This window comes from Sus scrofa, chromosome 9 (assembly GCF_054392235.1).
Source record: "Sus scrofa isolate SSC_HxYL_T2T_F1_AM1 chromosome 9, Sscrofa_HxYL_maternal_Yorkshire_Landrace_v2.0, whole genome shotgun sequence".
Taxonomy (NCBI): domain Eukaryota; kingdom Metazoa; phylum Chordata; class Mammalia; order Artiodactyla; family Suidae; genus Sus; species Sus scrofa.
In genome coordinates this window covers 135,678,062-135,702,745 of record NC_139391.1, presented here as the reverse complement: position 1 = coordinate 135,702,745, position 24,684 = coordinate 135,678,062, and the positions used below count along the sequence as shown (strand labels likewise).

General features: G+C 55.2%; 1 protein-coding gene across 6 annotated transcripts in view; it reads right to left on the bottom strand.

Annotated features, from left to right (window-relative positions):
- Positions 1 to 24,684, bottom strand: part of LOC102164427 (uncharacterized) — a 219,616-nt gene that overhangs the window by 18,754 nt on the left and 176,178 nt on the right. The window contains exons 7-11 of one of the 6 annotated variants that reach the window (XM_084978081.1): positions 13,213 to 13,339; positions 12,977 to 13,060; positions 12,458 to 12,593; positions 11,725 to 11,962; positions 6,572 to 7,951 (exon numbers count right to left, since the gene is read on the bottom strand). The exons of 1 other annotated variant lie outside the window; for it this stretch is intronic. In XM_084978081.1, coding sequence (XP_084834207.1) covers positions 12,561 to 12,593; positions 12,977 to 13,060; positions 13,213 to 13,339 — 244 coding nt within the window. In that variant the 3' untranslated portion in view covers positions 6,572 to 7,951; positions 11,725 to 11,962; positions 12,458 to 12,560. Of the gene's footprint in view, positions 1 to 90; positions 3,069 to 6,571; positions 7,952 to 9,503; positions 11,214 to 11,724; positions 11,963 to 12,457; positions 12,594 to 12,819; positions 13,061 to 13,202; positions 13,343 to 24,684 lie in introns of those variants that run through there. 4 more of the 6 variants (XM_084978080.1, XM_084978079.1, XM_084978082.1 and 1 more) reach the window with 4 other exon arrangements.

Genomic DNA, 24,684 nt, shown 5'->3' with positions numbered 1-24,684 from the left:
CTGGAACCGGACGACTTGGGTTAGAATTCCCCTTAGCGGTTCCGTGACCTTGGGTGAGTTACTTCATGTTTCTGTGAAGAATATTCTCACCTGCCATATGGGTTTGCGGATGTGCTCTTAGGGCTCCTGGGAGGAGGAAGTCAGGGACGGGCTTCAGAAGGACCCCACAAACAGGTGAATTATTCGCTCGGGCTCTTCTGACCTGGGTGAGCGTGTGTCTCCTGCAGCTGGTGGGCTCTGGGTGGGCTCCAGGGATGCGAAGTGGAGGAGTCAGAGCCAGCTCCTGGTTTTCAGGAGGGGCTGCCCATACTCTCCCTTCGCCTGTCTGCCTAGTTTCTTCCCGCATCTCCCCCTGCCCCCGGGTCTTCCACCCTCCTCACTTTCTGTCCCCAGCTGCTGCCTGACACCTCCCCAGACACCCCTCTGGCAGCCCCAGACCCTGGGGAGCAGGCTCCCTGCTGTGCCTGGGAGGGGTCCGGGCTGCCCTCTGTCTGAGAAGCCCCATTAGTCACGGCGCAGGGCGAGCACCGCACTGCCCTCGCTCCAACACGTGTGTGCACGTGGGGTGGGCTCGGATGAATCACTTCCCCGCCGAGTTGTTACCCAGGCTTGCAACAGAGGCCCTGTGTGCTGGTTCTGTGGGTAGTGTTTCTTTCCACTCCATGATTCAGAAAACGCCGGTCACTCAGCCATGTGATCCCCTCATCTTCTGCCAAGGAACTGAGGGAAAAGGTTTGCTGGAAAACCCTCGAAGGGCGGGGGAGGGCAGCTGTGGTTGCCAGAAAGGGGCCTGAGCTGCGAGAACTGGACATCGGAGCTGGTGAAATCGTCATCAGGAAAAGGGCATCAGGGGACTCCGAAAGCGAGAGGCCAGAGACCTGCCCCCAGAAGCAGCGGCTGGTGGGTGAAGGACCCCGACGTGGCTGCGCACAGATTTCCACCCCACCCCCAGAGAAACAACGTGATTATTTGGTCTGGCTATGCAATGCTTGCTTCTGCAGAAATTCTGATCAGCACATAAAACTCTAAACAGAAAGGACAGGTCTCCCGCAGGCTGCCGCCAGACACCGTTTCAACCCAGCAAGACATGTGCCACCTGCCTTTGTGCTTGGAACTGTCAGGTCCTTGTCCTCTGAGCCACTGGCCACAGCCCGGGTCTGATCCTGGCTCCTGCCCGAGTCCCGGGACACTGAGCCTCCCAGGGCCCTGGGGAGAAGGGCCAGCCCTGGTCTCCGGGACCTGGGTTCTAGTCCCAACTTGGCCATGTGCCCTTGGGCAAATCCTATTTTTCTGTGCAGTTAAAAATGGGATAATAATTGGGCTGACGTGTTGACAGGATGAGAGGTATGGGGGATATGAAACCTCCAAACCTGCAGAATCTCTTGCAATGTAACGGAAGTGCCTCTGAGGTGACGCCTAATTCTTTGCCTCGGCTCATTCAACCCCAAGGGCAGCCTTGAACCAGCTCCCTGCTCCACAATTGAACTTGGTCTGTCCACGTAACGTGACCAAAGGCTTTCCCCAGACGCCCCCACGACTGGCCCAGAGCAGGGAGGTCTCAGGCTGGGGCCCCTGTCATGGCAGCACCAGCCCTGAACATCGGCTGAGCACCGAGGCCCCAGTTCAGGAAACGACAAAGCTCGGTTGTGGCACCAGTTCTGAGCCAAAGTGACTGCCTCCCTTCCCTCGCTTCCCTCGCAGACGCTTCTCTCGCCACGCCGGGCCCATCCTCGCGCCACTCCCCCTCAGAAGCTATCTGACTTCAGGGACCTTTGTGAATTCTCCGGTGTATTCTCTCGCTTTACCGTGTGCGGAATTTAAGTGACATCCTTGTGTACTTACCCAAGGCACAGTAATGACAATATAAGCACATTTGCTTGGCTGTTTCCAAACTACTCCTTATTTACGTCTCAGAAGAAGAGGCCCAGGGCCTCCTGGAAGAGTTAAAGGAGCCTCAGGACAGTGAGTCTAAGCAGCCCAGCACCTCCTCGGGACCCCACTGCCCAGCCTCTGTCGCCGGGGCTCCCCTGGAGCCGAGGCAGCTCTGCCCTTGCTCCCACTGGCCCGTGCCGTCTACCCAGGAGGCAGGAAAAGCCGTAGGTGACCACACGGCTCCCATGGGAAGGAGCGAACCCAGGCTGAGCGGGGGCCTGGGCCCGCGTGGACCACGGCAGCCGGTCAGCCCCTGCACCGTGGCCTTCAGCACCACGTGGCTCCTGGAGAGGGTGACCTGTCAGCCACCTGCGGGGGCACCCGACCTTCCCCACACTCACAAGACCTGCCCAGGGCATGTGTCTGGGCATCGACCTCAGGGCCCCCGCCCCAGGCCCTGCTCCCACTGGGACCCCCTGAGCTCTCCAGGCTCCCTTGAGCCCGGTCCAGGAGATGGCGGGGCGACTGCCTGCCTCCAGTCCCCCCGCCCCCTGGCTCGGTGTTCCTCCTGCCTGCCGGACGCCCAGCGGCTGGACACCCTGCACAGGAGCCCTTGTCACACACCTTCGGTCCTGGGCAGAGTCTCAGGCTCAGGACCCCTCCTCAGCCCATCCTGATTTACTTGAAGCAAAGAGACATGCTTCCTGACAGGAACTAGCAAAGAGAGGACTCAAACCCAGGTCCTCTCATACCCAGTTACTGTGTTCGCACCACGGCAGGGACTGAGGGGCCAGCCTCCCTCAAAGCTGGCCCTGGAGCAGAGGAGGTGAGGCTGAGGCGGGTGGCGGGCCAGGAAGAGGCGAGCAGGCGGCGGGGCCGAGCAGCCCCCGGGGGAAGCGAGAGGCCCTGCAGTGGGAAAGGCAGCAGGCGGTGCAGAAACAGGTGTGGGGACTTACCCGGGGCCTGTGGCTCGCAGACGTGGGGCCCCCCTGAGGCTGCCGGGAAGGCTGCTGCGACAGGCGGCATCATTACGGTAAAGGCAGGTGCCTCCCAGCGAGCACTTACTGCTCACGAAGCGCGGGGCTCCAATGCCTCGCCTGCGTTACCTCCTTCGACGCTCCCAGCAATGGGATGAAATGGGTGCTCTCAGGACCCTCCGTTCCACAGGGGAGGCGGCTGACCCTGGGTTTGAACAACTTGCCCAAAGGCATCATCTTGTCAGGGGAGGGGCTGAGATGAGAATCCAGGCAGTCTGATTTCACGTCCCGCTCTCACTTCTCTAATACCTGCTTTCTTAAAAAAACAGAAACCAAACCAACAAACAAATGATCCATCCTGCCCAGAAGGTGGGTCAGGAGGCAGGTCTGTCGAGGAAAGATGGATGGTTATAAACAGACGCGTGGGCACGTCCCCGGCTTCAGCGTGAGGAATCCCAGGGAGCCCAGGGTCTGGGCCGCCCAGTGGGGGAAAGTGCTCTTCCTTGAATAAAGACACAGCATCAGAGCCTCAGAGTGGGGCTGGTGCTGGGTGGGGGCAGGGCTGGTGGGGAGGGGCCTCTGAGAAGCCGCTAAACCAGGCTTGCTGATGTCCTGGCTGGCCAGACCACCCTACCGTCCACACCACTGTGGATCTGGGCCTGGGACACGAGGAGGCCGTCCTATAAATATGGCAGGACTGGTTGGTTAGAGGCAGGGAAGAATAAATGACAAGTCCATAAGCTGGATTTTTAAAATACATGTTTTGTTGTTGTTGTTTGTTTTCTTGGCTGCGCCATGGCATATGGAGCTCCTGGGCCAGGGATCAGATCTGAGCTGCAGTTGTGACCTAAGCTGCAGCTGAGGCAACACCAGATTCTTAACCCACTGTGCTGGGCTGGGGATCGAACCTGTATCCCAGCACTCCCAAGATGCTGCTGATCCTTCACACCACAGCAGTAACTCCTCAAAATATGTTTTTATAGTAGGATTTTAATGACAAATATGCACTAGGAAAATATAGTTTGACTCCAAACCAGCTGTGTTAATTGAAACAATTTAACTTGCTCACCGGCCTCAGAGTCTTAATGAAGCGAGAGGACTTAGGCCCAGCAGGCAAGGCACTGGGTCACGGTCTGGGTGGCGCTTCTGGTGGCCGATGGGCACAACCCCAGCTCTGTGCCAATAGCTTCCCTCCATGTGCTGGCTCAGCACTCTCCCCACCCCCCCACTTCCCGCCCCACTCCAGTGCCGGCAGTGTAGACTGGCTGGTGGAAACTCACTTTCATATTAACTCAAGCAAAACATGGGTTATAAAACTCCTGCAAATAAGTGTTGTGAAACCAGAGGAGAAAAACGTTTAGATGTGTGGCTTTTTAACTTTTTGGACGAAACTCACAGGAAGCAATGTATTTTCTATCGTAGCCAAGTGTGTGCGTGCAACGGCAACATACTTTCCTGAAACGATTCTAAACTCTAGTGCATGCCGTGCACCTGATATTTCAAATGTTATCTACTTCCATTGAAATAGAATGTGATGTGAGAAGCACTGCATCGTTGCCCCGATTCACGAAGGTGTGGAAACTCACAGTTTCAAAAACACTGGCTGACCACGCTGCTAGCGAGCCAAGGAGCAAGCTGCCTCGTTCATCTGCCTCAACTCCCTTTGGATATAAATTTCCCCAGATCAGAGGCTGTGCCCTCCCATTAGTCCTATGGAGGAGTCTGCACCCATGCACCTTCCACAAACACAGACGCTGTGGCAAACACCAGGAGTCCGAGCAGAAAGGGCAGGTGCCAGGGGAGAAGTCACAGGTGCCTTTCTTCCTAGTTAATATTTAATTGGGATTCGCTTAGCCATTAAATAACCTTCAGGGAGTGAGAAACAAGTTGAACGAGGGTGGCAGACAGGAAGAAAGATGGTGAAAGGTCAACACGCCCCAGTGTGATCCTGGGCATCGGTGTGTGACCATCGCAAAGTGGATGTGGAATGGTAAGTGGCCAGGAGCACAGACTTGTGAGTTAATATGAGCTGTGGCTAGGAGCTATAGCTCTGTCACCTCGGCTGTGACCACTGGTGAGGCCCTCTGCCTCTCTGCGTGTTCCTCATCTGTAAAATGGGAACATAACAGTATTTAGTTGCTTGGGTTGTGACCTAATCAATATGCCAGTTTTTGATGATAAACAAGAAGGCGGTTGACCCAGACACACAAACTAGGGTCCAACTGCAGCCAGTGAGCAGAGAGCAGCTACGAAGTGGGGTATAAAAGGCGACGTGTGTTTGCATTTTAGAGATGCCCCCTGGCAATGAAGACCCTGCCCTGCAAGGAGAGGTCAACGCTGGCATTCGGAACACTCCCATCCAGGCATCAGGCTGGACCTCAGGCTCAAGAGCACTCCGTACATGAATGGGAAGACCCAGCATTCTCCAGAGCCCCCTTCTGCTGGCCACCTGCTTCCTGTGCTTAGCTTCACCAGTTAACTGCCTTTCAGCTCTCTGCTGCATTACCCTGTCTCCAGTCCTGGAGCCTGGAAGGATGAGAGCAGGGGGTGGGTGGACGGGGAGGGGGAGGGGAAGGCGGAAGAGAAGGGGAGGGGAGGGGAGGGGGAGAGGGAGAACAAAGGCCTTCAGACGGAGGGTTCTCCACCCTCAGTGTGTGCTCAGTCCTCAGGTAATTTTGGCAAAACGCAGAGTTAAAGACGCTGTGAGTGTCGCTGTGGACCTCTCTGAATCACCGGTGCTCAAAACGTGCGGGCAGGCCAGTGGCTCTCCTCTGTAAGCAGGGGGTGAGGGCGCCTGGGTGTCCGGGGGCAGCTTTGAGACTCCAGCATCGCACACTGTCCCGGCATGGGGCTTGAATGAACGAAGGCCTGCTGAGTTATTGTCTCTCTGCCTCACTGTCCCCGCCTAGCTCAGGGCCTTAGCTTCTCTCTCCTGGACGAACTGGTCCCCCTCCCACCAGCCCGCGTTCCACACTTCTGCTAGAATGAGTTTTTAACGTGCAAATGTGCCGTGACTTCCCTTTGGCTCTGTACCAGACCCCTGATTAAACTCTTGGAAGGCTTCCCACTGCCTCAGATGCATTTCAAAGCCCCTCAGAGGCCCAGCCTCAGCTCCCCTTCTTGGTCTCATCTTATACCATCCTCTACAAGCCCTGCTGGCCAGTCCTACCAAATACCCTGCATTCCCTGGTGATGCAATACAGGCTCAAGCCTTTATGCTATTGCCCGTGTCCCTGTTTATGCCTTGCCTGCCACATCTCTGCCAGTTGGACTGGGCCCCTTATTGAGAACTACCATGCTCAGTGGAAGCATCGTGTCCTCTAGGTCGCTTTCCCGGATCCGGTAGAGCCAGATGCTCCCTTTTTGCGCTCCCACAACGCCCAGACTCCTAGGAGGCAGCCTTCAAAGGCTTGACTGGCTTCCCGGATTTGGACACTAGAGGGCGGTAGAGCGCAGCGGGCGTCTGGCGGCAGCCCCCGGAGGCTGCGAGCGCTGGGAGGCCCTGGCTGCAGGCTGGGCTCCAGCTCTGCTGCGTCCTCACACCGGTCGCTGGGTGGGCCTCCCTTCTGGAATACTGCACAACCCTTCTGGGTCTGCAGGCCTCTGCCGTGCCTCTCCGCTCCTTTACACGCAGGACTGTGCCACTACCTCCCTTGACATTTTTATCACCTTTCCTCTTTGCCACCCTTACCCACCCTTTCTCAAGAACACTCAGTAGCTCATTATTATTTCCATATTAACCCAAAACTTCTCACTTTGGGCTTTTGTTTATTAAAGTGTTGCAACTTCAAGAACAATAAAAAAATGAAAGAAAAAATTCCTAAGTCTATCCCATAATTTTCTTATGGTTTAATATCTCTGTATATATAAATTATGCATGCATTATATACATGAAATTTGTGGTTGTGGTCAGGGCATAGATACAATTTTGAATTTAACCGTCTTGGCTTATGGTGAAATCCTAGGCAATTTTTCAAATTACCATTCTGGCTTTTGTAAATAGTGATATGAAGAAAGGCCAGCATGGGTTTCAAGGCCAAGTTTGCCATCTCTCCTTTCCACTCGATCATCCCCAGCGCTGATCCTGTGACTCTTCTGTGGCTGGAGTACCCGCCAGGCCCCCATCCTGGTGTCCACAGCTACCAGTCCCTTTTCCAAAGCATCCTTCTCTCCCTTCTCCACTAAGCGGCTCCAACTTCCTCTCCAACGAGCCTGTTTCCCAAGCAGGAAGCCCAGCTCTGGCTGCCTTGCCTCTAATCCCTGCTGCCCAGCCCTCTCTGGTACAGCCCTGATTTGCCTTGTGAGACTGGGAGCAACCCTGGGGTGAGTGGACACTGTCCACTGGCAGCTGTAACAAAATACCACAGACACGGTGGCCTAAAGCAACAGAAATGTATTCTCTCACAGTTCTGGAAGCCAGCAGCCCCAAATCCAGGTGTCAGCAGGGCCAGACTCTCCACTGAGGTTCTAGGCGAGGATGCATTCTTTGCCTCCTCGAGCTTCTGTCTGTGGTCGGTGTTCCTCGGCCTGTGGCTGCATCACTCCGGTCTCTGCCTCTGGATCCTCTGTTCCCTTTGTTTCAAATCCCCCTCTGCCTGCTCTACATAAGGACACTTGTCATGGTACCTACTGGATAATCGGGGTGCTCTCTTCTTTTTAAGATTCTTAATTATACCTACAAAGATGCTTCTTTGAAGTAACGTAACATTCACAGGTCCCAGGGGTTGGGATGTAGGTCCATTTTGGGGGAGGCCACCATTCAACCCTACAGTTCAGGGCCACCCCCCAGAATCAGTGTGGAGCAAAGTGGGGCTCCCCAAACCCGCTGATCCCCAAAGTCACAAGTGTGTGAGTGACACTTGGAAGAATGCCTCCGCTCAGGCTGAGATTCGGGAGGTGTGGAACAAGGCCTGGGTATCAGCCCGAGGGAAGAGGTTATGCTGCAATAACAAACAGCCCCTGCCTCTCAGGGGCTTGGCGCCACAGATGTTTCTTCCTAGTTGACTCCAGTGGTCACCTAGACTTGGCTTTGGACTCTCCCCTGAGTTGTCCTTATTCCAGGACCCAGATGGAGTGGCCACCATCTGGAGAGCTGCTGGCTTCTGTGACAGTGGGAGGAAACGTGGTGAAAGATGAACTGGATTTTAAGGCCATTTCCACCCAGAAGTGACACTCATCCCTTCTGCCCACATTTCTCTGGCCATTGCACACACCATGGTGGGACCATGATCCTGTGTGGCTTTTGTCTGGAAGAAGTGGTGCCTGCGTCCCTATTTTTCTTTTTTTCTTTTTTCCTGTATTTTTTTTAGGGCCACACCTGTGGCATATGCAGGTTCCCAGGCTAGGGGTTGACTGGAGCTACAGCTGCCAGCCTGCACCACAGCCACAGCAACGCCAGATCCTTAACCCACTGAGCGAGGCCAGGGATCGAACCCACAACCTCATGGTTACTAGTCGGGTTCGTTAACCACTGAGCCACGACGGGAACTCCTGTGTCCCTATTTTCCCAAAAGCACTGCTGGTTTGGGAAGCATGGAACCTGAGAGCTGCAGAGGGACATCCAGTGACATCCTTTAGCGCCAGCTCTAACTGCCCTCCTCTCCCCCGAGGGTCAAAGCCCCAAGAGTCAAAGCCCCAAGGCGGAGCATCCCCGGGGCCGAGCCTGCGTGACAGTGGGCCTAGAGCGTTGTTTGACCATCCCCCCAGGACCACACGCTGGACCAGCCCCCTGGGAAGGGCCCACCCTGGTGCTCCCTCTCCAGAGCCAGCTCCTCCTGGAGGGCATTCAGGAGTTCACGTGATGCTCCAAGGGGCCCCTTCACTGCTTATTCTGGGGGCGCTCAAGAGAGGGAGGGGCGGCATTCCCCTATGATCTCCGCTTGGTCCCACAGAGGCCACCAGGATCCACCCTGCAGAACCAGGACGACTGGTTTGGATGTGGTGGCTCCTGTGTTCACCCCAGAAGGAGTGGGCTGGGAGCAAGAAGAGGGAAGCAGAACCACCGTGGTTCCGTCATGTGCCTTCATGGAACAGTCTCTCAGGGACAGTCTCTCAGGAAAAGATTCTGGTGAAAACAAGGTGTGAAGAAATCTATGTTTGACTTGAAATGGTTGCGCAAGCTGGCAAAGCTTTGTCATAAGGGTTGGCTGCCTATCGAGTTATTTTGACACTTAACACACTGACGCTTTGGGAACCTGAGCCCATTTTTAGCAGCCGCCTTTCCTCACAGCCTGGGGCCCACACAGACACCTGGGCTCCAGGCAGAGGTGCTCAGAAGGAGGCCTCGCGCCTGCTCAGAGGGAGAGCAGCTCCAGAGATGGGACAAGGACAGCGGCGTGGATGCGTCACAAAGTGTCCTAAAACAGTGGTTCACAAACCAGACTGTAGAGCCCCAGGGTGCCCTTGGGGTCCCACGTGTGCAGGGTCCCACGTGTTACCATCAGGACACCCAGTTAAATTTAAACATCAAACAGCCAGTGAGTTTTTTTAGGGTAAGTATGGCCCATGCAGTATTTGGGATATACTTATCCTTTTGAAAGTATTTATTGTTCCGAAATTCCATCTTCACTGTATATCTGGCATTTTTATTTGCTAAACCTGGCAAACTTGGGTGTCCTCCTGCTTTGCTTTTATTTAGTTTGGGGCTTATGTTAGTTTTTTTTTTTTTTTTGGAGTCAGGGTTTTCACTCCCCAAACATCAAAGTTTGGAAAGCCATGGCTAGCTCCTCATTGTTTTTTTCCACGTTGAAAAATTTAGCTGTAACGAATGTTAAATGCATTCCTCCAGCCCTAGAGAGATGTCATGGTGCGTGCTGACAGCCCAGGCACGGGCACGGAAATCTGGGCCAGCACGAGATGAACAAGACAGAGCTGCTGCCTCTCAAGTTGTCGAGAGATGGTCGCCCCTGCCCAAGTGTGGCGGGAAGTGCAAGGCGCTGAGAAGGGAGTGAGGCCCACGTGGATCAAGGCAGAGCCAGGAAGCATTAAGAGAAGCCAGGCAGGGCTGCCAAGCAGGCACGGCCTCTGGCGCTGGTTCCCACCTGCCATGTTCCAAGCCGGCGGGCACACCGCTGGGAAGACCTGATTCTCTCGGGCTTCGCTTTTCTTTCCCTCTGACTTACGGTTTATTGATGCCCTGGGTAAGACTGATGAAGCAGTCAGGGAGCCGCTTCCTGTTCAGTTGACTTAAGAGGGATGACATGGGCGAGCCATTTCCTTGGGGCGTTTTGGGGATCTAACACCCAGATCTGGGCCAAGGTTCCACGGGTACGGGCAGGAACCACCTTTCCCTGTGTCCGTGAGACTCTGGCCCGGCCCTGACCAGTACCAGGAATGTGGCAGAGAGACACGAGGGAACTCTGCAGGAGGAGCGTTCAAAGGGCAACATGCCGTCCACCCTGTTACCAGGTAAACACCTCCGCCTCCGGGTGGATGCGAGAGCCCGAGGCCCCAGGTCTGCGGAGGCAGAGTTGTTTCCACTGCCTGAGGAGGCGGCGGGGGCAAAAAGAGGGAGCTCTGTTATCAGGAGCATGTTTGTTTGTTTGTTTGAGTCATCAGAGGAAGTGATTTCCCTTCTAGAAGCGTCTGCTGGGAATGGAGCCCCTGAAGGTGGGTGCTGGGAGGGCTCGTGGCCGATGCTCTGGGGCTCAGGAGGCTCGGCCTTGGAGCCTGGTCTCACGTGGCCAGGGCGGCGTGGAGTCGCCAGCATGTGACCCGCCGCAATGGGCTCGGCAGTGGTGGGGGCCGTGGCAAAGAGGCTCAGAGACGCTTTTGTGTGAGTCCAGAACAACCACACGTAGCCCAGGATTAGTGAGCCGACCGCAAGTGTGTGGAAAGCGAGAAGGCCGTCTCCCGCTCCCACGGGGAGCTGGAAATAGAACTCTGCCCTTTGTCCTTGAGGAGCTGAGGCAACTGCCCCGTGTGGGAGTCCCGGCCACAGCCCCTTGGTTCCTCTCGCCCCCCCACTCCCCTCCTGCCCTTCTTCCTCTGTGGCCTCAGCCCCCGCCTGGGAACACTGTGGGCTGCGCTCAGCCCCACTGCTGGTCACCTCTGGGCTGGCGGGAAGGTCACATCCGGAGAATGGGTGCGCTCCTGGTTGCCAGGGAAAGCCGGACAACGCCTTCCTATGGGTACTAGCTGCCACCCGAAGCCCTGACCTGGGGCCATTCCGAAACGTTCTGCCTCTTTCTGGCAGTCATGTCAGTGTCAGGCACACCCTTCCAGGGTTTTAAGACTTCATTAAGCGAGAATCGCAGAGAGAAGCACTGTGCATTTTACACGGCATCCCGTGCACGCAGTATCGCTGGTCTTCTCCACATATGGACAGGGGTCCTTGGCTCCGGCCCCAGGCTTTGCCACACTCAGCTTGTGGGCAGTCGGGCAGGAGTCGGGAGGGAGAGGGAGGAGCGGGAGTAAGTATCTATGCCCCATCGGCTGGCCCCAGGCTGGCTGGCTTCCTCCCTCTGCTGATGACCACAGCTCCTGTCCGAGCTCTCCCCACATGACTCTCTCCATCTCCAAGTTCTGGAAACACCTTCTGCCTTCAAGCTTTCAAGGCTGAGGCTGATAACTAAGCCCCGCAGTTCCTTGACCTGGCCCTGCCCCAGCTCTGGTGAGTTCCCTATACCCTGACCACGTCTTTGTAAACAGTTCCTTTATTAAATGCCCACAGATGACACAATCAGAATGTGCCATCTTTCTACTGCTGTATCCACGCGGCGTGTGTCCATACATTACACGCACACACACACGTTCACACGAGACTCGTGAAATAACACTCACACTTACTCCCCACCAGGGACTCTCATATATGACTCTCTTCTGTCAAATTATCAGGAATGCTTGTCCCACCTCCTCAATTCATGCCATGACTCACTTGTGGCTCTCAATTCCATCTGCAAAGCACACGTGGGGCCAGCCCCAGGGAGGCCGCTGTCAGCTGGCCTGGCTACGGCGTCTGGCAGAGGTCAGCGTGGAACGTGCTGGGGGTCTGTTGGATGACTCTGCAGAGTGGGTGTCTACGGGGCTCCCCTAGGGGAAGGCTGGACTCCTTTCTGGGGGTCGTTCCTTTCTGCGGTCATCCCATCCCGGGGGCCGGGTTTCCACCTTGTAAGCTAGAAAGTTGTGTTGGTTAGATGCTCTGAGCTGCTGCGCTCCGGGGTGACTCACACAACAACTGGGCACGACCGCTGCGGTCCGGATTCAGCCACCCCCCAGGATGGTCCGGTGGGCACCAGAGCCGTGTTCGCCCATCGGCACCCTCTCACGGGTGGGAATTCTCTCCGGAAAACCAGGCTGTCATCAGAAGGCGCCCGGCCAGCATGGCCTTAGAGCAAGGGCGTCCTTAGCAGCGGGGGCGGATCTGGGCGTCCAGAGCAGGACCTCTCCGGGACGCCCGCTTCAGGGGCCCTGCTTTGATCCCAAACCCTTGCTGACCCACCCCCTCTGGCTGACGCATTGACCTTCTCATTCTGTTCCCTACTGGGTCAGAACGATTGAAGCTTCTTATTTTGGTCCTGGTGGTGGTGGGTGGGGGTGGTTTGCGGGGTGGCTGCCCGAGGGTGGGTGGCACGTGTGTTCAGGGAGCAGGGGAGTTCCCCCTGCCTCACCTTCCAGGTGGTCCTGAGATGGGCCCAGTATCTGGCCAATCAGCAATGGCCACAAGTGCAGGCTTAGGAGCGCTTTGTGGAAACTGGGCTGCCGTGGGGCGCATTATAGGCACGATCTCATTTCTCTCCCGACGAGCTGATGAGAAAGGGCCGGTTTCCCCACCATGTACCTAAAGAGACCGAGGCTCAGAGAGCCCAGGTGATTGGGCTGAGGTCGTACTGTAAGCCAATGGCTAGGGGACCCTAGAAGCCATCCGTGAGTGCACACAGGCTCTGAAAGGACAAGGAATGTGTCCCCAGCCCCTTGAGCTCCCGCTCCCTGAAGGCAGGTCCTGGCTCCGGCAGGAAATTCCCTCTCTGCCCCGCTAGCCCCCCCCACAGTGCCCAGGGCAGGACTCAGCACCCCTGGACCCAGGCACCCACACTTGCTGACAGGCGTAGATTGGGGACCGGCCTCTTGCCAAAGAGGGAGGGCCAGTGGGAGCCTCAGACCACAGGGAGGTGACTCCATGGACGCACCAGACCGTGGTGGTGACTCAGCTGCCTGGCTGGTGGACGGTGCTCGGACGTCAGCCCTTGCACTGCGGCCCTTCCCTTTTTCCCCTGGAACAATAACAAATCCTGGCTCTGTGATTTGGTTGCCATGGGAACTAGAAAACATTTGATAACGTGGAAACACTGGGACAGGTGGGCTGAGCAGGTCTGGGTGAAAACAACCTTTCCTGCCCCTTCACCCCAAATCCCGGGTGTCTCACCTGTTTGGAGCAGATTAGGTAAGTAGCCAAGAGGGCGTTACCCTGCCACCTGTGTTGAGTGATCTTGTCCGACCAGGAAGTCTGGGGCAGCCACAAGTCTGCGTGCTCGTGGGATGGGCCCAAATTCCTGCTGGGAGAAGTGAGAACTGAGGCACCCTGTCTGCCTGGGAGACCGAGCGTCATGTGGGGTGTCTGCCCCTGGCACGCGTGGGCCTTGTCCAGGACACTGAAGGCAACAGGAAGAGGGGAGGCACAGGTCCTGATGCTCAGAGAGCTCCTGTCTGCTTGGGGCAGGACACACACCTGGACAGTCCTGCCCGGTCCCAGGCCACACTGGGAATCACCAGGCAACAGTGAGGGAGGTGCTTGGGAGAGTGGCTTCTGGGCGGGCATGGGGCTCTGGGAAGGGAACTGGAGCCCTCCAGCCCCAACAGGACCGCCGAGGGTGGTGCCAGGCTCTCTTGTTGGGTGACAGCTGGGCGCAGGGGACTGCAGGCGCTCGGAGGCTCAGCCCTCCCTGCCTTCCTCGCCAACCACGTCGCGGTCCCCGTCCTCCTCCTCCCTCCTCCACGGTCATCAACACCTCTGCGGGCGGCATGTGGCTCCCACAGCGGTGTCCCCCCTCAAGACTAAACAGGCTCCACGCCCTGCCCACAGGACTCCTTTTCCTCAAACACTGACGCTTCCCAGGTTTAATGGCCTCTCCACGTGCACACGTATGACCCTCCTTCCACGCGGGTCTCTCGTGGGGACCTCCCTGTCCTCCCCCACGGCCGCCCCTGGGCCTTCCTTGCACGTGACCGCTGAAGCCACCTCCTAGATGTTCTCTTCGTCCCACCCAGTCTTGGAGGCGGTGCCCCTCAAGCCCTTGACCTCTGCCCCACGTGCCAGCATTTTCAGCTTCTTATTGGGCATCGCCCCAAGCAACTCAGACTCAGACTGCCCGAGACAGGACCGCCCTGCCCCACAGACTCTTTGGCTTCTATTTCCTCTCTCCGTGGGGAGAGCCCCAGCCTCCTCCCGTGTCCCTGCCCGGTGGCTCTGTCCCCCCCCCCCTCCACCGGGGTCAGAATTCACTTTCTAACACACGGCTCTTCGCAGCGCTCCTGCTCAGAAACCCTTGATCTCCTCGTTGACCACATCCAGGTCTCCTGGGAGGCAGATGAAGGCCTCCTGGCCCAGCCCCACCTCCCGCTCGCTCTCTTTCTGTCTCCCTCCCTCCCCTCTCTGTCTGTCTGTCTCTGCCTCTCTCTGTCTGTCCCTCTCTCACCTGCAGGTCCCTGTGCCTCTTGCTCTTTTCTAGCATCGCCCCCTTTGTCATGCTGACGCCTCGGCCTGAAACCCCCTCTTCCTCCACCTGGGAACCCCCACCCTCCCCAAGGCCCCGAGCCCAGCCCAGATATCTCCCCAGCCCCATTGCACCCCAGATCCAGGGCAGAGGTCGCCACTCCCTCTGCGCACCCACAGAATTCAAGCATTTTCCACCCGGCCAAGGAGTTCCTGTTTCCAGCCACCTCCACAGGCCTGCAGACCTGTGGTGCCAGGCCTGTCTATCCCTTTGTGTCCTGCCGTCCAGCTCGAGCCGGGGCCCCACGAATGCTGCACAAATCCCGAGTCCCCAGCCCCTCTCTCCGCCAACAGGGCAGAGAGCCCGCCTCACCCCCCCCCACCAGCCCCCACCTCTGTCCCCAGCCTCCCTCCTGTTCTGGGCCTGTGCATGAGGTCGCCTGGCCCTCCTGCGGGCAGGTCACAAGGTCCACGGCCTCTGCCTGAGCCCCTTTGCTCTCTCAGCAGCACCTCCTCCCTCCTGCCCTCCTTCTCTGCCCAGCAGACATATGCTCTGAGGCCTACAAACACACGCCCTCCCCGAGACACCCTCTCTCGGGTCGGGATGTGTCTCCCTGCTGCCCCCAGCCTGTGTGCACAGACCAAACAGGCCTCAGATCCTACACTGGGGACCTGGGGGGCAGGATGCCCGCCTCACTCCACCCTCTTTCCCTGTGGTGCTTTGCACTTAGTACCTACCCTCAAAATGTTTGTTGAAGTGCCGAACCCCGCCATTCCTGTGCACAGCCCTGCAGTAGCTCTGGGGGCCTGTGACAGGCTGGCCACCTCGGGCATACAGGGCAGCGGTGACTGGATCATTGGAGGCCCTTCTGCCACAGCAGGGGCAGGACCCAGAAGAAGGATGGCACCCTCAGCCCTCAAGTCAGCCACCCCACAGGAAAACTCAGCCTCTCATGCCTGCTGGTGGCCAGCAATTGCTGGAAGCTTCCTCGGCTCCCTCCCCACACACCCTCCTTCCATCATTTTCCATCAGCCCAAATTCCTGGAGCTGGGTGTACAGACACTGGCTGCCCCGCCTCCACCTGCCCATACACACCAACCCTCTTGCCAACCTCACCTTCCTGCATTTCATGGACAAGCTCCGGTTAATCCAGGCCTCCTGGCCCGCATACTCTGCAGGCAACTGCTCAGGCAATTCCCCTCCCCTGGAGGCCTCCCTTCTCTCCTCCACTGATCCGAAACCGCTGCTGCAGGCCCCGCTCTGGTCTCCCCTTCCCCGCGAATTCCCTGACGCGGAACTGCCTCCCTGAATCACATCGCGGTCCTGTGGCAATCAGCAAGCACCACTCCGCTTAATAGTTCATCAGTCTCCACGCTTTTTTAAAACGCACGTTCATTTTCTTTCCGCACCTAGATGATAAGCTCTGAGGGATCAACTAGTTCTCTAGCTGCCGGGAAGGCGGGGGAATGTAGGTTTCTTCTCAACTCCCTTAGCTTCCTGTTTGTGTCCTCAACTTGAGTGGAATCATCTTTGAGAGTCCTAGTGTCTGCCTGATCAAGTCTTTTCTTGGACAGCCCCGAAAATACATCACAGATTACAAGGAAGCCTCATGCCTCAGGCTTCCAGGACTGAGAATTTAATGGACCAGAAGCTCAGCTTTTGCGGTCGGCCCGGCTGGCTGGGAGGGCTCCCAGGAGGAGAGAGAAACCAGGATTTCCACACCGTGGGAGCAGTTGTCACCCTGCTTTGCGGTGGCTGGGGAGTGACGTCCTCAGCTGGAGCAAGGCTGTGGTGGCTTGGTGACCCCGGGACCTGTGCCCAAGGGAAGTGAACCAGCCGGCCCTCTGGCTGGCCTCGGAGGAGCCTGCCTGGAGCCAGGGGGTGAAGCCAAGGGCCTTGTGATGGCCTGCCTGGCACTGGGCACCGTGACCACTCCCTCCGAGCAGGGCTGGCTATGGCGAGGGGCGTGGGCAGCTGAGCAGAGCAGGGGAACCCCTGAGAATTGTATTCGCTGTCACTTTGCCCAGCAGCCTCCTTTAGGTCAGGTTACACAGGACTTCCTTCAGGCTAGACACATGTCCATGGGGCGGCTGAGCCCCGGGCAAGCCCCCGAGCACCTGGGGCCTGAGCCTCCAGGAGTGTGCATGGCGTGAGCCTAGGGTCTAGGAAGGGGAGTCCAATGCCAGGGGCTCAGATGCCTCTTTCTCCTCCTCACTTTCCTGCCAGACACTGTGCTTTTATCCCCTCCACCTCACATCGCCTCCTTTCTGCGAGGTCACTTTCTTTTTTTAATTTTTTTATCTTAATTTTTTTATTGTAATTGATTTATACTGTTCCGTCAATTTCTGCTGTACAGGAAAGTGACCCAGTTATACGTATATACACACATCCTCTTTATCACATCATCCTCCATCGTGCTCCATCACAAGTGATGAGATATAGCTCCCTGTGCTATACAGCAGGATCTCATGCTTATCCACTCCAAATGCAATAGTTTGCATCTATTAACCACAAACTCCCAGCCCATCCCACTCCCTCCTCCTCCCCCTTGGCAACCACAAGTCTGTTCTCCAAGTCCATGAGTTTGTTTATTTTCTGTAGATAGGTTCATCTGTTCCATATATTAGATTCCAGATATAAGTGATATCATATGGTATTTGTCGTTCTCTTTCTGACTTATTTCACTTGGTATGAGACTCTCTAGTTCTATCCATGTTGCTGCAAATCGCATTCTTTTGTTCTTTGTTATGGCTGAGTAGTATTCCATTGGAGAAAACAGTTTCAAACAATGCAACTAACAAGAGTTTAATCTCCAAAATATACAAACAACTCATACAACTCAACTGAAAAATGGACAGAAGATCTGAAATGACATTTCTCCAAAGGGGATAGATACAGATGGCCAACAGGCACATGAAAAAATGCTCAACATCACTCATTATTGGAGAAATGCAAATCAAAACTACAGTGAGGTACCACCACACACCAGTCAGAATGGCCATGACTAATAAGTCTACAAATAACAAATGCTGGAGAGGGTATGGAGAAAAGGGAACCCTCCCACGCTGTTGGTGGGAGTGTAAATTGATATAACCACTACGGAAAACCAAATATAGAACTACCATATGACCCAGCAATCCCACTCCTGGGCATATATCCAGACAAAACTTTCATTCGAAAAGATATATGCACCCCTATGTTCATAGCAGCACTAGTCACAATAGCCAAGACATGGAAACAACCTAAATGTCCACTGACAGATGGGTGGATTCAGAAGCTATGGCTCGTATTCACTGTTTCTTTGACCTGCACCTTCTCTTCCGGGAGAGCTCTCTGTCTGATCACCCAGCGGCAAATTCATCAGTAACGTCTGCTTGACCTATTTCAGGGCTGCCTCCTTCCCTTCCTGTCCTTGTCTTCCCTCTGGAAAACTTGATTTTCCAGAGGTTACCATGGAAACAGTGCTGGTCCCTGAGTTTCTGGAGCCCACTTTCCTCAGGTCACAACGTTATGTAGCGATTGAATGAGCACTTGCACTATGGGACCGGGGGAAATAAGAAGGGCTGGCCACTGGCCCCTGCCCTTGGGGACGTGTCTGTAGCAGAGGAGGTGGGTACACAAGTAGGCCATTGTGAGGGCGGTGACAACTGGGAGATGGACAGGCTGCAAGGCACAGAGGGGGCGGCCAGGACCGTGTTGGGGAGATGCGGGAAGTGACATCTACAGGGCGGTCTGAAGAATTGTTGGCAGTTGTGTGTAGGCTGGGGGGAAACTGTACCCATACAGAGAGAAGCCGAGGAGACATGGGGAACTGCACGCAGGTCCCGCGTTGCTCAGGGTCAAGGAGAGTGGGGGTGGGAGAGGAGAAGAGCCAGGGGAGACTCAGGCAGCGCCTCCAGCGCAGGAAAAGACAGGGGACTCAATGCAAGAGCAAGCAGGAAGGTGCCGAGGGGTCTTGAGCAGGGAACAGTGACCTTGGGTAGCTGATGTTGGGAATATCCTCTCCTAGTTATATAATGGGGGACATTCCGAAGGAGGCTTGCTCTCGTCCAAGTTCACATTCAGTGAGGAGACTGAAGAAGGGAGGCTTGGAGTCCTGCCCAAGGCCCACAGCAGGCAGGGCCAAGTTGGCACTAGGCACCATGCAGGGGGGTGGGGCACAAAGAGACGAGTGACTGGAGCCGTGGGGACTCCTAGGTTGCAGCTAACAGAAGCCCACCTGATCCGACATGAGCCACAGGGGACAGAGGTGGAGAGGATACCGGCCCAGAGCAGGACAGCAGAATTCTCAGAGGCAGGAGTCCTCTTTGTCCACGCCGCTGCCCACCTGCCCCACCCTGCTCTTTGCAGCCCTTCCTCAGCCACTCTGGCTACTAGCAGAGCCTGCCCACCCCACGGACCCTGAGGTGGTGAGTTACAGGCCAGCTCTGGGTTCCAGGTCCAAGTTTCCAGGAAAGAGACTCTGAAAGCCCAGAGCATCTAGTATAAGCTGCTATGCCCAGGGGTGTCACAGTACACACCCAGGGGCCGGGTGGGGCTTGCACTGTGCAATGGGGGAGGGGTCCCCAGAGAAGGAGGACTGTGTACCAGCAGGCACCCCAAAGCTGTGAGGCTCAGAATAGCATGGTCTGGGCTTACAGTTACACAGAACTTTATAATCTTGAGGAACCAAATACAGATTCACTCCAATCCCAAGCACTTTATGACAACAGCTAATACTTTTGAGCACGTACTCTATGCTGAGCACCTGCTCAGTGGTTTACAGGTATTTTCTCACTTCATTCTCATGGCCCCGTGAGGTGGATGTTCTTATTGCTTCCAATTTACAGAGAAATGGATGCACAGAGAATCCTGACTAAACTTTCCTGTCCCGTTTCTGAAGTGCAGCACCCAGTCTTGGAGCACAGAGGAAGAGAAAGAGGGCCCCCCTCTTACCCAGCGGTGTGCCAATAATTGTTTAACAACCAGCTCTCTGGCACAAAAAAAAAAAAAAAAAAAAAAAAAGCTCTGGTCTGTAGCATTGACCGATGTCTGAGGGGTGACGACCCCATCACGGCTGACTTCAAGCCACCAACTTCCCAGGGCCAGGCTGAGCGACTCCCACGCGCACGGCCTCTCTTTCGGGTGAGTCCCAGAGAAAGGTCCAGAAGCCGTGTTTTGGAGCTTCTCAGAGTGTGGTCCCTGAACACGTGCAATTCTCTGACCTCGCCCCAGACTTCCTGGGGTGGGGGTGGGGGGCCCCCTCGTTCCACAGCCCTCCAGGGGATTCTCACGCTGTCAAGTCTGACAGCCTCGGAGCAGAGGGGGAAGGCGCCCTTCCTCAAACCCGGCTGGTCCCCCCTGCGTGGGGAGAATGGGGCTTGTTTCCCACTCCTTGGCAGATGGTCACACTGAGGCCAGAGAGAGGAAGCTGCTGGAAACAGGTGGGTGAGAGAAGTGGGCTGAGTCACCCTCCAGCCTGGGTGTCCTCCTGCACAAGGCAATGGGACTGGGGGTCTCTGCAGAGTTCCCAGCCCTGGCCCTTCACGCGTCTGTGAAGTGATGGCCCGTGGACCCGAGGTGAGTGGGAGGGTGAGAAGGCCGAGCAGAGAGAAGCAGCGGAATCCCAGGTCCTCTGGAGCTGGCTCCTCCGAAGAGGGCGAAGCGAGGGAAGAGCCACATAAAGGCCTAAGGCTCAGCAGGGCCTGGCTCTGGGCCTTTGAGCCTGGTCCAAAGAGGTCCTGAGGCTGAAATAAGTCCTGGGACAGTGCTAGAGTCAGCACCAGCAAGCCCTCCGCCCGAGGTCTGAGCCCAGAAGACCTGCGCTGGCTCCCGGTCGGGGAGGGGCAGGGAGCCACAGGTCCAAGTCCCGCCAGGCTCTCTGGGGGACGTGTTTATTGTCTGCTTGTCTCAACAACTTCCCTCAGCCCCAATCCAGATTTGCTATTAACCAAAGGCAAACAAATCGAGGCCCAGGTCTCAGAAATGATGCAAATTCCGTGTCAGCCCCGGGAGGCCGTGAAACACCTGGGCAATCAGCAAGGGCATGATGTCACCGGAGGAATGCCTGGCTCGCATGCAACTGCAGTCACGTGACACGGCCCCAGGGTGCTGGTCACGCGGGGGGAGGGGCTCCCGCCTGAGCTCAGTGTCTGACGAGGAAGCAAAACACAAACAGAAACTGTCCTGTCAGGGCAAAATCCGTAAGTCATGTGATGGGGCCGTTTTCCACCTCCAAGTTTGAGTCACAAAGCGGAGATTCAGAGCCAGCATTACTTAGCAAAATCAGCTCCTGCTGGGATGCTGGCCTGCTTTTTGCTTTGGGCTGGAAAGTCGAGTCCCCTGGAAGTTCAGTCACTCTCCTTACAGGAAAGAAGCTCTGTAAGAAAGTTTCCTCAGGGCACCTGCTCTAGGATTTCTTCAGCAAAAGTCCTGGACTACACCAGCCTTCCCTACTGGGCTGCAACATCCCCGCAGTGTCTCACCTGGGCCTGGCCGCCCCGTCGGTGGGTCGGTCCCCAGGGAGAGGCCAGCAGCCATTCCTCCTTCCCGACCCAGAGTTGCCCACGCAGGGTCCCTCAGCAGTTGCTGGCTGAAGCCAAGAGAAGATCTTGGCTCAGCACATGCTGAGCAAATGCCTGGGGCAAGTGGAAGGTTCTAGGCAGCAGAGAGGTGCCAGGTCTTGGTGGGGAAGGGGCAATGGCCCACTCCATTCTCTTGCCCCCACTCCTCTGGGCTCCTGCTCTTGGCAAAGCAACTTGTGGACCACTTGGATCCTGGCACCAGACAACAGTGTGGGCAATGTGTAAGTGGCAGCCAGGGCGCTGCCCTCAAGGGGCTTAGGTTCTATTTAGGAAGATAACACTATCCTAGCCCAACACAATAACAAGCAACAATGAAATGTACCACAGACCCGGAGCAGTGAAGCAGGAAAAGCAGGGGTGGTCGCCGAGCTAGACACACCACGTGTGAATTCTAGCCTGGCCACGCCCTGGCAGCTGTGGGTGACTGTGGGCAAATTGCTTCAACTTTCTGAGCCCCAGTCTACGCATCTCTAAAATGGAGATAGACATTTCCAATTCACAGTGCTGTTGTGAAAAATGAAAGGGTGTCTATAAAAACAGGTGGTAAGACGCTCAGCACAAAATAGGTACTGGATAAATTACAATAGTTCTCTTAATTCCATTTTGGGCCAAGATGGCTATAAGAGATGAACCATTTATGTTTGGTCTCCACCTAATTAGAAGCAGATTAGAAGCGATAAAGTGAAAGCACTGGAAGAGAGGCTCAAAAAGAGAAAGGAAAACTCACACAAGAGAGCCTGACAATGAGGGGGTACCTAGAAAAAGTATTAAAGCAGATGTGAGAACAAAATAGTGCCCACCATAAGGGCAGAAGCAAATAGCCACCTTTACCCCACAGTCTCCGGGGCCATCGTCGTGTCACAGGACAGCAGAGCACACAGTGTTCCAAAGAGGATATATTCATTAGCCTCCAGGAAGCCAGGGACGAGCATAGTGCATTTGAAAAATATTTTCATCCAAAGTTTTTAACTTTTTTTTTTTTGGTCTTTTTAGGGCTGTACCTTCAGCATATAGAGGTTCCCAGGCCAGGGGGCCAATTGAAGCTGTAGCCACCGGCCTACACCAGAGCTACAACAACAGGGGATCTGAGCCGTGTCTGTGACCTACACCATAGCTCACGGCAATGCTGGATCCTTAACTCACTGAGGGAGGCCGGGGATCAAATCCGAATCTTCATGGATACTAATTGGGTTCATTAACTGTTGAGCCACTATGGGAACTTCCCAAAGTTTTTAATGTTTTTAAAAAAGCACTTAAGGAGTTCCCGTTGTGGCGCAGTGGTTAATGAATCCGACGAGGAACCATGAGGTTGCGGGTTCGATCCCTGGCCTTGCTCAGTGGGTTAAGGATCCGGCGTTGCCATTAGCTGTGGTGTAGATTGCAGACTCGGCTTGGATCCCACGTTGCTGTGGTTCTGGCGTAGGCCAGCAGCTACAGCTCCGATTCGACCCCTAGCCTGGGAACCTCCATATGCCGCGAGAGCTGCCCAAGAAATGGCAAAAAGACAAGAAAAAAAAAAAAAGCACTTAAAATGTGTGGGGCTGGCAAATTTTCAAATATCCAGAAAAATCACTTGTCACAATTTCCTAACAGCTCGATGAGTTGAGTTTTCACTCTACTTCTTAATACATTTGTCAAAGAGATTAGAGCCATGCTTAGCACATCATGGGGGCTTACCCACCCCCTGTTTACTCATAAATTCATACAGTGTTGGAATATGGTTTCTTCTGTTTCCCATCATCAACACTTCTATGCATTAACTGATTGAGGCCAGGGATGCACTCAATCTCCTCTGTGAACAGCAATAACGGATTATCTCCAGCCTCCCCTGCCACCCCCACCACCTGTCCTCTCTTCTGTTTTCCAGGTTTTAGTTAATGGTGCCATCATCTACTAGACAACAAAATCAACAGCAATAATAGTAACTACATTAATGAAATCTGTAGGATATGCTTTCTAAACATGTGCCAGGCTATGTACATCACCTTGATTTTTTTCTCCCTAAATTCCTGCAAAGTAGGATTATTTTGGTTCTCAGATGCAGAGGGTGAGAGTCAGAGAAGTTAAGTGACTTGCTTCAGGCTACCCAGCTTCTAAGGGGCAGAGATGCATCTGACCCCTTTGCTCTGCATGCAGTCCCAGGTCCTGTCCAGAGGGGGCGCTCGGGCACAGCTGCTGCACAGCATCCCCACAGGCGCTAACCCTAGAGCTGCCAAATCTGGGGTGAAACCTGAGGCCCTAGCATTCCCCTGGTCTAGGGACACCCCCGTGGAAGAGGAGGAGGTGAGTTCCCTTTCCACTTGCTGAGTCTTGCAGGGGACCTGGAGGCAGGGATGTGGTCCCAGGTGCAGGGCACCCAGAGAGCTTCACTGCTGGCCACCAGCCCCAGGTAAGAATGTTCCCAGAACTCAGAGCAGCCAGCCACACTCCTTATGCGTCTGACCTCCCCAGCTTCTGTCAGGTGCCAGTCTGCTGGCTGCTGCCCAGAGCAGGAGGGACTTGGCCTGAGCAGAGAGACCCCCTTCCCTGCTCACCCTCCGGCCTGGCATTGGCCTCCCACCCTCTCTCTGTTGGTTTCTGGAGACCCCAACAAAAGGTTCGCTCATGCCCTACACAGGCTTCCTCAGTTTTCCATTTGCTGTTTTGTTTGACTTTTAGTTCATGTTTGACTTTTTAAAAGTGTAAAACAGATCAAATTCATCTGGCAATTAGCCTGCAAGTAAATAGGATATCCTTGTGTTTAAAATACCCACTTGGAGCACTGTGGGTCCCTCCATCCCTCTTCCTTCTGACCCTGTCAGGGTGCTGTTCTGGAAACACAGTGAGAGCCTCCCCGTCTGGGAACCCCTCTACTTTCCTTCCTCTCACGTATGTACACAGAGCCTGGCAGGGCACAGATGAGACTGGCAGGGCACAGGTGAGCCTGGCAGAAGGACAGAGGAGCCGGTGGATTCTGGAATTTGAATCTAGACTTTCATTTCCAGCTGTGTGACCCTGAGCTTTTGTTTTCCTTCTCTCTCAAATGAAAACTGGAACAGCTCCCTGGCTTGTGCAGGTGACAGAAGGCTCCCCTCCCCACCTGAACCTGGTAAAGTGGCTGGCACATGGTAAGGTCTTATCCCATCCAACTGTGGCTCATTTCTTCTATGAGGTCTTCCTTGATTATCCCAACTGGAAGAGACAGCTAACTACTAGCCCATCCCTACACCCCACTTTGTCATCACAAACAAAACCTGAAGTTTATTTGGGGGAGCAAAGTGCCCAGCTAAGAAACTATTTTTCCCAGACCCCTTTGCCATGAGGGTGTGCATGGGTCACAGGAAGGGCCAATGAGAAGTTGCTAGGAGGGATGCTGAGAACACTTTTTATTTGTTATTTTTTAAATTTATTTAAGTATAGTTGATGTACAGTGTTGTGTCAATTTCTGCCGTACAGCAAAGTGACCCAGTCATACCTACATAAACATTCTTTTTCTCATATTATCTTCCATCGTGGTCTATCGTCTGTGCTGTACAGCAGGACCTCATTGCTCCTCTATTCTAAATGTAACAGTTTGCATCTACAACTCCCCGTCCATCCCACTCCCACCCCCCCTACCTTGGCAACTACAAGTCTATTCTC